We start from the raw sequence: 13,129 nt of genomic DNA on the forward strand, positions 1-13,129 counted from the left end.
ATAGCTCCCTCAAAACATTTGGATAAAGGGACGGGAGCTTGGACCTGGCTCTAATCCCAACTGTGGCATCCTGACACATCACAACTCCTCATTCATTGTATTCATTTGCAGGTAGTGAATAATATTTGCATAATTCACAGGAGTTATGGCAAAACAGATACATACAGGACATGCTATAATCATAGATATGCCTGAATAAACATGACATAATTTTAAAATATGGCTTTATAGAGATGAATATTTAAAACCAAACCCCTGTAATCTTATAAAATGCTCAAAGTTGGGCAGTCTTTGAATGTGAACATCATAGAACACTTTCCTTCTCCCCTTTCCCATCACCTCCAACGCAGATGTACCTCACAAAGCAAAGCAAACTCTGCCACACCTCAACAGAAACAGGGATGACAGGAGGAAGGAATGTTAGAAACTGATTTTAATAAATCACGTTACAAAACCCTGGGACCAGTTCACAAAGAAGAATGGAGCTCTCATCCAACACTCTGAACTGGGTTCCCCAGACAAAGTCCAAAGCCTCAAACTGAGCTTTGCTGTGTCACTCAGATTGGACAATTCAGATCCACTCTGGAGCCTTGTTTTTCTTTTTGTCTTTTAACATTCTTCCAAGCCTGTTAACACACCAGCACTCTCTGTGCCTGCCATAAAGTCCTTTTTGCCTGCATCACTGGAAGCACATCATTTACATCCTGGACTCTGATAACACTTCCATAAATATTTGCCTCACCTCAACTAAAAAAACAAAATCAAAACCCAAAACACAGTGAGAGGAAATATTTTGATCACAAAATAAAACATACCAGCAAACCAAGGCCAGGTTCCCATAAAAAAAATAATTAGAATAGGAAAAAAACCAACAGGTAGATGTACTTATTGGTAATCTCCCTTAAGTGGTGAAAACTTTTGGATCCTGAAACACCACCAAAACACAGCAAAGTTCCCGACCCCAGGAAACAACCAACCCCAGCACCCCAGAATTTGCTGTGATCAGCACATCTTAGGCACAGGATCTGGAGATAATTACCAGAAGGGATGCTGGCAGGGTCCACTCAGAGAACATGCATTTGCCACTTCTTCCTGAATTTCAGGAGCCTTTCCTCTAGAGCAGTCTCTTGTATACAATTGCATGTGCAGCTGCATGCCCTGGAGGTTGTGGATCCAAGAGGAACAGCAATACTCTCTGCAGGACACTTTCAGCTGCTTAAATCCTTATGAAAACTCTTCACATATTGTACCAGTTAAATTCAAAACATTACAAGAGAGGAGTTTGACAGTGGCAAAGACACAACACAGTGGTTACAATTCAGAGAACTTACATGTCATCAAACGCAAATCCATGACAAACTCAAGTCTTCACATGAGGCTACATGAAGGCTTTATGAAAATGGAAATGTGTGGATGTTTTTTCCTGTAACAAGAATAACTGTTTACTGTTCAGATGATATTCTGTAACTATAGGAGGTAAGTTTGGAAATATGGACTACTACCAATTCTACTAAACTACTAGAACACTCCTGGCAGAACACTTGGCATTCTTCTATTCCCAAGTTTAAAACAGCAGCAGAAGTTACTCTTGTAAATGGCTGTTAAAGCCTCAGTGCATTAGTATGCTGAGACTGCCTCCTGTTCCCTCCTCTTATCCCACATAGTTAAAGCCAAACCAAAACCCTGGAACATTTCTGGCATTATTGAACCTTCCCTAGCAATATACAACAGAATCACATCATATACATTAGTCTTTAAAAGCAAAGCCCTGATTCAAGTAATAAAAATGCAATCTTTCCCACTGCTCCCTCTTTGCAGGACGGCTTCTTCACCATCTCCTTGCCTTTGTGGTATGGACTGAGGTGATCACAGGATTTTAAATTGCTCTGTGTAACTTTTACCCTCCACCCACAGGTCCTTGGCTTCTGTGCTCATTGGTTATTGCACCCTGGGGCTGCAGAAGAGGTGCCTGCCTGCTTCTGCTTCTTGCGGCGCTTGTTCAGGAGGCGGTTGTTGGACGTTTTCAAGTCTTTGATTTTCACCTGATCATAGTCCACCCTCATGGTAGCCAAAGCACTGGTCATCTCCTCCTGAAACCAAGGAAGCAATTTATTGAACCCCCTGAAGCAGTGAGGGCGTGGCCACCCCACACTTACTGCCAGGAGATAAATGTAGAGAAGGAACCCTCCATCACCCCACAGCCACAAAGAGCTGAGCCCTTTCTGCTGCACTGGATGATGACTAAAGGCTTTGTTCTACCCATGGGCTCCTTCAGGAGGAACAATTCACACAGCATGTCACATGTGAGCACGCAGGACCACACTCCCCTAGCCTAAATTCCACCATGTCCTTACACCCAGCATTCCTTACTGGCTGGCTCTGGGCCTTCACCGGCTTCTCATACCACACTCAGGACACAGCTCTCCAGCTCCACCACCAAACTGGGACAGCAGGGCTGGAATAACCAACCCACACAAAGATGTTTAGTTTAAAAGTCTGTGCTTCAAATTCACACATCTTCTTAGTTTGAATTAATGCTTAAGTGCAGGCACATTTTAAAATTTTTGATAAGGTTGTGAACAAAAACGGGCAGGTATTGATCTCTTCACTCTTGTAACCAATGACAGGTTGGGAATGGCTGGAGCTGTGTCAGGGGAGGGTTAGGTTGGATATCAGGAAAAGGTTTTTTCACCCAGAGGGTGGTCAGGCACTGGAACAGGCTCCCCAGGGCAGTGGTCACAGCACCAAACCTGTCTGAGTTCAAGGAGCATTTGGACAACACTTTCAGGGACAGGGTGGGATTGCTGGGGTGTCTGTGCAGGGCTAAGGGTTGGATTCATAAGGGTTGGATTCAATGACCCTGATGGGTCCCTTTCAACTCAGCACATTCTGTGACTCCGTGAAAAAACTCCTAAATAAATGAATGTCTAAGCATTTAGTTCAGGAAAGGAAAAACATATTATGGGAACGTCAGGAGCTCAAGGGAGCACCTCTGGGACCTACACAATGCACAAGCACAAGAAGTTCTCAGAAACATGGAAAAGAAGAAGGCTCAGTGAAAGTATCTGCTTGATCTCTGACTCAGGAGGCAAATGTTGTCTAGGTCCTAAGAAATTTTGCCATTACACAGCTCAGTAGCTGAGACTACACATCAGTGATTTCAATAAAATCAGTAATCAATAAAACACACTCCAGGAATGTTGCAATTGTCAAAATGCCACACATTGTAAGTGCAGAAAATTCAGAATGAATTGTAAAAGCATGCCAACCTGATCAAGGCCAGCAGGAAAGAGTTAAGACTTTTAGTCTGCCCTACAGTTTCAGTTTGCAGGAATCATTCAATTGTCATCAGTACAAATAGTAGGTGAGGCACCTGGTTAGATTAAGGAAAAGACAGACAATATTTTTACTCCCTCTTCTCCACCCCCCAGATGTCATAAGACGACAAGGTTAAGGTTATTTAATGTTGTTTTACAATACAGGAACAGAGCAGAAAAGCAGAATGCAGCTCAGCCCTCCCATCCTGCCCCCCTATATTTTCATCATATTATTCACTTCACTGTAATGAACTTCAAACCCCCTCAGCACTGTCCCTCTCCTCTGTGGTTCCATGCAGTGGCTCAGCAGGCAGCATCATTAATGCCTTTGATCATAAACACCACCTTTGTTGATATTTGGTGCAGCTGTAAGGCTGCTAGATGAAGCTCAAATAGCATCCATTTTTTTAAACAGTTATCATATACACTACTGTTCTAAACAAGCATGTTTATGCTTCCCTTGTATTCAAAATAGTCTCAGTCTCCACGGAAATGAACACATGCAGAAAAGGCAGCTCATCTAATCTCAGACTTGACTTAAAGAAAACTGAACTAGGATTGACTCACTTTAACTTCATCCCAGTGGTCTTTATCCTCTTGCAGGACCCGTGCAGTATGAAGAGGAGTTGGTGGCACAGACATTGATCTCTGAGAAAAGGGAAAAATACCAAGAGAAGTTCTGAAAAGTAACATTTGGGAAGTGACTGCTTGCTCTTCTATGTGTATGAAGCGCACAAAACTTGATCTAATGTCCTCCGATGGCCCTTGTTATTCCTGCTTCCAATCACTCCACAAGTGAACTCCTGTGTGTGGTAGCAAAGGACTACAGCCCCCATACAACATCTTTAAAGAACAGAAGGAGAGAGAAATTAGTGCTGAGTTTCTTTCCCTCTGCTCCCTTTCAGTCCAACCAATGACCTCGTGTTGGATAAATTTCCATGTACATTTTAGATTTTAACTGTCATTTCAGTATTCATTAGTCAATGTCTTAAAGAGGTTAATTTGACCTTTTATCTCCTAGGATTTGCTGTAGAAGACATTTCCTTGTCCACATACATTAAGTGAGATGACCACTTTATCAGATCATTAAGTGTGCACCAAAGAGGAAATGATACCATTGCTCAGGGCAAGGCACAGCTCAGCAGACAGTGCCCCACCTGAGGTGCTGCTCCACAGAAAACTGGGATCAGTGCTCAGCTGCCATGAAATCAGTAGGTACTTTACATTAGAATCAGGCACAATTTCTAAAGCACAAAGCACAGTTCCTTAGCTAACTCAGCAAGAATCGTGGCATTTCTTGCCAGTCCATAACCCAAACTATAATTTCATTTGGATCTCCTATCTTTTTATGCTTTCTACCCAAACTTGCTGTCTACTGCTGTGGCATCCTACACCAGAGAGAGCTGCATTGTCAGGAAGAGGAGATCCCTGTAAAACAAGCCTTACATTGGAAGCACTGCTGCAGTTCCAGAAGGAGGCAGAAATCCTGACTCCTGCAACCATGTCTGGCCAGGGTATAGTTTTATCAAGTACAGCTGGGACAGGAGAAATGGAAAACAAGCAGCCTGGCTTTAGTGATGTTCCTGCTGAAGGTGCTCTCCTATCTGCTGTGAGCTGCTGTTTGTTAAAAAAATCTTATCCACACGTAACTGGAGGATTCTGTGCTCCACCTAAACTGACAATTAAAAAAAAAAAGAGAGGGGGAATGAAAAAAGAAGACACAAAGCATCCTCTTCTGCTGCTTGTGCAAGGCACTTCCCCATACATGTTCCCACTTTAGGATTTAGGAAAAGGGAGAACAGAGACATTTACTATATTGGTCTTTCTCTCTCCCTCCCCCTGCCTCATGGGAACAAGATGTTCAGCAGAAAAAAAGTCAACTTGCAGCATTTTTCAGAGGACAGTGTTTGAGTAGGGCTCTGGTGCAGCACTCCCCAGACCTTGTCCCTAATCTCCTCCTGATTAACTGGCTCTGTGCATATTCAGAGTAACGTGTGTGTCACTGTAGGTGGCAGCTTCCTCAGCTATTAGGCACTCACTCCACAAAACTTCTGGCCTGCTGACTTCTGAAACACCTCCTTCTTGGGCCTTCAAACACTTAAAGCTGGAGGTGTGTATTCTGACCAATGATTACATTTTTATTTGGTTAAAAAAGACTTACAAACATTGTCTAGGGCCTGTTCTAGTTCTCCAGAGTCTTTGCAACCTCAATTTCTCAGCTTTTATAACTCTTAAGTGATGCCATCTCTCTCCTTCATCAGGATGTCATACAGGTACATTTCTTGTGATTCCAAGGGCTCTCAGGTCTTGCAGCAGCCATTCCAGGAATGGGCACTATTAGCCACAGCTCTGCTTCTGCCCTGGCCTCTGAGGGTCAGCGTAGTTAGAGAGAAAAGGTCATTATACAGAACAAGTGGTTCTGTTCCTGGCTGACAATTTTTTGGGCAGCAAGAACAAGACTGGTGTCTTTTTAGGCACAAATGTGAGAAGTATAATCTACTATTTTGAGGGACACCTACAGAGCAGAGATCATATCATGAAACTCAGTCTCGTCAATATTGTATTATTATTAGAGTACATTTCTCTTTTTTCCCCAAAACTGTTTTTTCAGGAAAAGTTAATTCAACCAACTCATAGAATGAAATCTGAGCTGGGACCATTAATAGCTCTGTGTACCACCCTACCTGGCACGGGTCTCTCACGGGGCAATAACCTGAGACCCTCACTCCTCCCTCAGGCATTTCCAAGCTGTGCCAAGGGTGAGAATTCCCACTAAGCACAGCACTGTGTTCACACTAACAAAGCTATGCACAATGGTGCCTGAGGCCACTAATAATAGCTCTGTTTAAATCCTGCCCTGATGAAGTAAGCACATACAGTTTATTTTTATGTTTTTATAGGGAGTAACACATGCATTTGCTGCAGAGCCAACAGTGACTGCCTGCTCACAGAACAGAGAGACATATTGGGCTGTTGCTTCCAAGGACACTGCTGTGGGTGTCTCTCCTTGTGTGTCCTCTGGGAACACCAAGAAGAATTGTGGTTTTACAGGCAGATGACCCTCTGTGGAGGGCACAAGAGGTTAATTAAGGTATCAACAGTAATAACAGTCCTTGTCTTGCTGTGCTACGTGGAGCTACATATACGTTCTGCATGTAAGAATTAATTCATCGTGTAAAAAGAGAAATGAAACTCACATTAATCCAAGGGTGATTCATAAACTGGGACACTGTCATCCTCTCTGTGGGGTCGGTCTTCAGTAAATGGCGAATCAATTGTTTGGCTGAAAAACAGGAGCAACATGGACTGTTGAAGCCTGTGACTGTGCTCCCAAATACCCTGGAGAACACAAAGACCTGCTGACTGAAGAAACATGATTCTGCAGAACTCAAAACACCTACCTCTTGCTGTCACGGTGTTAAGAAGCCATGTACAGAGTGGTAGGTTACTATGTTTAAAGAGGCAGAACATCCAAGACAAGAGGTAAGAAGGAAAGAAAAGGCCTGGGAATTCCAGCTCCACTCTCTACATCACCAGAGCAGCTGCTTTGGGAGCAGGAACTTGAGGAAAAGAGAAACATAGGAACAGAAAGCTGCTTGTCTGAAAGATGGCAACAAGCTTGGCACTATGAGCTGAACGAATGCATAAGCTGATGTTTTGAGAAATGATAGAAGACAACAACTAGCACAGGCCGTGGATAAAAAGGGACATTAAACTTTGACAACTGAGAGACCACTAAAAGGACAAAAATGTCTAAGAAATGGATTGCCCAAACAGGCTTTGCAGCAGCTTTCTGTGAGTGTGGTATCTGCCAAAGCAGGAGTTCCAAGTAACTGAGATATGAGCTGATGAGAGTCTAGACAAGAGTTTCATTAATGTGGGTGGACAGACCAGAAAAACTGCATTCAAAGGACATTATTTGGAAGGACTTACACAAAACTTCCCTGAGCAACCTAGAAGAACTTCTAAATAAGAGTTCTCTTTTAGAAACATCAAATGCAAGATGACTAAATGCTTGTAAGAAGCTGCCAGAGGTACAAGTTTAGTTTGTCAAGAGGCTGCAAAGGACAAGAAGAGCACAAAGCAGGGAAGAAAGCAGCAGACTGTTGAAGGTGCCCCATCAGCCTAAAAGAACAAAACAAACTAGATGGTCTTAATAGGATCAAGGGTAGAGGGCCCCTATCTTCAGTCAGGCAAGCAGACAGAAACCTTACGCATTTTCCAAGTGCATGTTCTCTCACCAAGCTCCTCCAGCATGTAAATAACTGCTGGAATATAAACAAGACCCAAAGCAGAGAAAATATTAAGTCAGAAACTCTTAAGTAAAACATTTCCCTTAACAATGTTCAGCAGGTTGAGCTGCACAGGCAGCCAGGAGATCCAATGAGGGGTGAAAATGCCACAGATCACAGCATTATCCAACCATAATTTGTTATTGCTAAACAGCAGACAAGAACAGGATCACAGCAATATAAAGGGCTTGTAAGAAAAATAGATGAGCCCAGAGCTTGCTGACCTTTCTCTGTAATATGATGGGCACGTGAGACTTCCAGCTTATGAGACTGTCAGGATCAGAGGCAATCAAAAACATCCACTTTCAGGACGTTGGTTTGAGCCCAGCAGCTTTTGATCAATGACTTATACAAAATAAATTGTTGACCTTGATTTAAGTGGTGGCTGGCAAATTCCCACATCCCAAAAAGCTACCATGAAAACTTGCCATCCTTGCTGGCTGGATCACCAAGGAGGGCAAAGACTGAAAGAGTTCTTAAGACAGTTTGCCTTTCTTCCAACTCCGCTTGCATTCCAGCTGTCCTGGCTGTCTCCTTTCTCAGGATTAAGGACTTCTGTTTCCAGAGGGTTTAGTCTCAGCATTCACTAGCAGGAGCTGGACTTTGAAAGAAAGCTTTCAGTAGTCATTTACTTTCTGCAGCACCAAGGTTGCTGGCTGGTATCTGAGTTCCCAGTCATTCTCTGTATCACCTTACAAAAAATTGATTTAAATTCCAAAAGAAAGGGAAACAAAAGCTAAGACAGGTTTTCAGAAATAGTCTCTCTGTAAGCACTCCACCACCCAGCAGCACAGTGAGCATTGTTACCTTCCTCTGATACTTCAGCCCACTCTGGATTGGGAAACCCGTATTGCCCCATCCGAATTCTTCTCTTCATCCCTGGAGAAATGGCTTGACCGGTGTTTGAGTAGAATGGAGGGAACCCACACAGGCTGTAAGAGTGGACAAGAGAATTCCTATAACTAGGAAAGTCCTTTCATCTCTGACAAAGTCCCATTAAAGCTCACACAGATTGTGTGATCCTCGTGACCAATTACTTGTAAGTGCAGATTTAAGATGTTTCCTCTTTCTGTTCTTCGAGACTCTCCCCAAATACTTACAGAATATATGTGATGACACCTAATGACCACATGTCACATGACTTGTCATACTTCTCAGGACCGAGGACTTCTGGGGCTGGAGAAAATTAAAACCAGAAATCAACAGAGTACAGATATTTCCTTTCATCTCCATCACCCTGTAACTAGCAGCACACTCCAACAACAAATATAGGAGGCGTTAAAAAATGCAACTCACTAAGTAACAAAATTAGAGAGATACATTTAGAGGGGATTTTTTTTTCTCCCCCCCCTGAGGCAGGTAAACTGGCAGGGATCTTGATTTTGTAAGGAAAATTATTCACTAACCAGATGAGCAATCATGCTGGTTTATAAAAAGGTGTTGAGAAGGGAAATGTCAGCATGTTTATATACAAATGTAAAGGCACAAAATCATATATGTGTAAATTCCCTAACATTTTATCACTAAACCAGCTTACAAAAATAAAGAAGGCATCAGAAGAAGAATCATCTCATGGCTAGGCTTCGTGAACGAAGATAATGCAATTATCTGGTAACAGTGAATAACAGCAGCTTTCAATAAAAGAAAACTATAAGAAGTTTCATCAGAGAAGTAATTTTTCAAAAAAAATTAATTCCTTTTTCCACCAAAGAAATTCCAAGCATGGACTGCCTCAGTCATACCATTTGATGAATGACTATTAACTCAAGACTCTAAAATGAGTGCATAAAGGACAGTCTGCCGTGGCATTCATTACACAGAGCTCTGTCTTTGGACAAAATGCAGGGAAAATTCAGCTGTGATTAAGTCACGTAGGTGTTTTATTACTAATTTACTGCATTTTCCAGCTTAAAGAAGTTTTACAGCTCAGGCAATACTCCTCCTGTTCTCTTTTATTGCATTACTTAAGCCAAGGGAAGTTTTGCAAGGAAACACCCAAATAATCATGAAGCTCTGTTCAAATTATGGCTTTCAGAGGCAACATCAAGATTACTTCAAGTGCAATCAGAAGAAATATTTTCTCTCTTCTTGATCCTCATTGCATCTCCTGTGAAGGCTGTTTCCTCCACAACCAAGCAAGAGAGCAGGAGCACTGAACTGTACTGGAACCAGCCTAGCTTTGGGGTGGATCCCAGTTCAAACCCTGCAGGCTGGCACTTTATGATACACTCATAACAGAAGATTTCCCACCCATTCCTACAGCCCAGACCCACTATACAAGGCTGGATGACAGACTGACACACAAGCAATGCATGTGGGAGAACTTACCCACATAGTAAGGAGTGTAACAGGGGGTCTGCAGCGCATTCACTACAGAGGTTTCTTTGGCAAAGCCGAAGTCTGTGAGTTTGAGCACAGGATCCTTGTCCTTGGATGTGTAAAGCAAATTTTCAGGCTGAAAGGCCACCAAGAGAAAGGATAAACCAGACAGTGAAGAGATGAATCTAAGGAGCTGACAGGTCAAACCATCCCTGCTTGCCTGGGTGACCATCAACATTTGGGTCTTTTTACTTCCATCATATCCCCTCCAAAGCACATGGAAAGTTCCCTCCAGGCAAACCACAAGACTCTCTCTCATCTTGTCCAATGGGCATTAAATCTGGCTTCCTGAACCTCTCCCAGTTCCCTGTGCTTCCTGGGATCAATCTGTCTGACAACAGCAGCTGATCTCCCAGCACTCTGTGCTCTCACATAGCTGAGGTGGAGGACAAGAGAACAAACTCTCCACGAGCCACTGCCACCACTCCCTCAGAATTAACTCATACACACACATCCTGCTCCCCTTGTCCTCTGTCTCCTGAAACCTGAGTTAATTCCACCCTTGCTTCACATTCCATACAGGCAGAAGTGGCACAGAGGGAAATACAAACTCTTGAGCACAAGAACAGGGACAAGAGGACATCTCCAAATAATCTGCAATTACTTGAACTTGTTTTCCAGTTTCTCAGCCATAAGGAAGCTATGTCCTTGCTCATGCTAGTGTTTAGGGACGTACAGAAGGAGGAAAGGCTTTAAAGAAAACAAGCTTTAGGATCTATGAAGCAATTTGACCCATTTCTACGTTAGTTCATGGAGTGTGTGTATGGAGTGTTTGGGGCCAAGTGCTTCAGTTCCTGTGCTGCTGACAGGCAATGGCACATGGCTCTGCAAAAGTGAAGAGATTTTTAGTCTCTGAGCTGTTAAGCCATTCTCTGCTTCCTACCTGAAGAACCCTCAAACCTGCCCCTTGGTGACACATGCAATAGCAGTTCTCCCTCCAGCCAAACACACAGAAACATCTGTAGCAAATTCACAGACTCAGAACTGTGGAATCAATCTGATGCCTCAGTATATCTTTATGTGACCTGCTCCCCATCCCAATGGGTGCAGCAAGCTTGGCTTGGCTTGTGCCGTGCACTTTACAGAATGAAAATAAAGTACAATACTACAAACACTGTCAAATCTCTACAACAAGATCTGGGTTCAAACTTTAGCTAATTAAAGTGTCCCTTGTGGCAGCAACTGAGATCTTTCTGTTTTCTCAAATATTTACATATATCATTAAAGTGGGTTAGATGCATAATCTGTATTATTCCTCCCATATAGGCAGTTTCTCCTATCTCTGAAGGGGGGTTTTGGTATTTGGTATTGTTGGATTTTTTTGTTTGTTTGGTTTGAGGTTTCTTGTGGTTTGTTTGTTGTTTTTTTTTTTCCTAGGCAATTATGATACTGAAAAGGACTAGTAACTGGCAAAGACTGTACATAGAGGGATGAAGTATAAGTTCACCTCAAGCAGTGTTATTTTCTTACTAATTAACTGGATGGCAAATGGGTAATACCTCTTTAACTAACCATCTGACTATCACAAGATTCTTCTGCATTCCCTATTCTACTGTAAGGCATTAGCACACATGAATATTCCAACCTTGGACTACTTGCAAACTAGTGAACAAATCCCTTCTCACACTGGCAGAGGAACAGGAACACTCTGGCCATCTGACTGCACTCCCAGCTCTGTTTAAACCACCACTGCCCATTTCTTTCTCTGCCCCAGGTTCCTTCCCGCTGCCCACAGCCCTGCAGGGCTCACCTTGACGTCCCTGTGCGCGATGTTCATGGAGTGCAGGTACTGGATGGCTGTTCCGATGTCTCGCATGATTTCAGAGGCCTCTATAAATACAATTTTCGAGAAAGGTCACATTAACATTCCCACGTTAACTCAGGGACATGCTCGGGAATGCTTATGGCTTACAAACAGCTTGCTGGAATACGGGGCAGGCGTCAAGACTAGAAACCCTAAAATTAGCCCCAGCAGCTGTGTTTTGGTTCTGCAGACAACCACCCCCCTGGTTCCCCGGCTGCTCAGCCTCCTCCTGAGCTGCACTGCAACCCAACTGAGGCTGAGACTTCTTTTTATGAGCCTCTAAATTTGAGCTTTAATTTGCTCACCAAAAAAAGCTGCAAGAGCAGAGCAGGTACACAAGCAACAGCTGTTGAGAAATGAGCCCCAGCCAGGACACATCCCCAACTGTGCAGGACATGTCCTTTCAGCTTCTAGTTCAGGGGGAGGAGGAGGATCTAACAGATCTTCTTAAAAGAGAGCAATGTAACAATATAGTAATTTTAGGATAGGCCGCATCTTCATTCCTCACTGTTGTCAGAAGTTTTTTCTCAGGAGAAACAAAATCAACGGTTCCATTCTACAAAGCCCAAAGTGCCACCTTTGAAATAGTACGTTTCTAAAATTTAACATAACCCCAGTGGGAAATTCTAGTGGTGGTGAGCTGCCTTGCAACAGCAGTGCTCTGGGAGTCTGGAAGGGGTCAGTTACATAGGGACAGGTTTCAGAGCAAGGAAGAATGACATTCCCATGTGAGCATCATATCACATCTCCACTGACAGGGAAACAACAGAAACTTGAACCTGATCCTCTGCTTTCTGCATGGGCAGAACCCACAGCTGCAGGGCTGAGAGAGAAGGTGGTAATTCTTGTAGTGTAACTGGGAATCCTTTTCCACATGGTTTGACATTGAAACTACACAATCATGGGCAAGGACAATCAGAAGGCAGAAACACTCATATTCTTTGGGGAAAACCTTGGACAATCTCCTCCTTCCTGGCCAGGCCAAAAAACCTGGCTCCTAATGGGAAGCTGTGGCTACATAAACAGGCAGCAAACCTGGGGAATCCAGTGGAACAGGGCTCATTTATCTCAGGGAAGAATGAAGGTGTTTTTTTTGTTTAACACTCCCAAGTGACCTCTGAAAAAGTATTTACAATGTTACACAATGCTATATAATGTAGAAAAATAATGTTTTTAGTAGAGTGCAGTCACTATTGTTCATGAAACCAGTTTTCCCCCTGGAATTTTGTATTTTAGAGAGGAACAAATAAAGTTCCTAAAAATGCTCATTTTCCTTACACAAGTCTCTCCTGGGACTTAAAGGATTCATCCTAGGCTAGGAAGCACAGGATCAAAAA

At 43.1% G+C, this 13,129-nt stretch overlaps 1 protein-coding gene across 7 annotated transcripts in view; it reads right to left on the reverse strand.

Annotated features, from left to right (window-relative positions):
* Positions 1-415: 415 nt before the first annotated feature.
* The window catches only part of MAPKAPK3 (mitogen-activated protein kinase-activated protein kinase 3), a 122,540-nt gene continuing 109,826 nt past the window's right edge, over positions 416-13,129 (reverse strand). For all 7 annotated transcript variants that reach the window (XM_027700613.1, XM_027700617.1, XM_027700614.1 and 4 more), the window contains 7 exons: positions 11,739-11,818; positions 9,938-10,064; positions 8,710-8,785; positions 8,417-8,541; positions 6,515-6,600; positions 3,885-3,965; positions 416-2,090 (listed from right to left, as the gene is read on the reverse strand). In XM_027700613.1, coding sequence (XP_027556414.1) covers positions 1,932-2,090; positions 3,885-3,965; positions 6,515-6,600; positions 8,417-8,541; positions 8,710-8,785; positions 9,938-10,064; positions 11,739-11,818 — 734 coding nt within the window. In that variant the 3' untranslated portion in view covers positions 416-1,931. The remainder of the gene's footprint in view (positions 2,091-3,884; positions 3,966-6,514; positions 6,601-8,416; positions 8,542-8,709; positions 8,786-9,937; positions 10,065-11,738; positions 11,819-13,129) is intronic.

The sequence above is a fragment of the Neopelma chrysocephalum genome, unplaced genomic scaffold, assembly GCF_003984885.1.
Source record: "Neopelma chrysocephalum unplaced genomic scaffold, ASM398488v2 Primary Assembly neopelma1_147, whole genome shotgun sequence".
Taxonomy (NCBI): domain Eukaryota; kingdom Metazoa; phylum Chordata; class Aves; order Passeriformes; family Pipridae; genus Neopelma; species Neopelma chrysocephalum.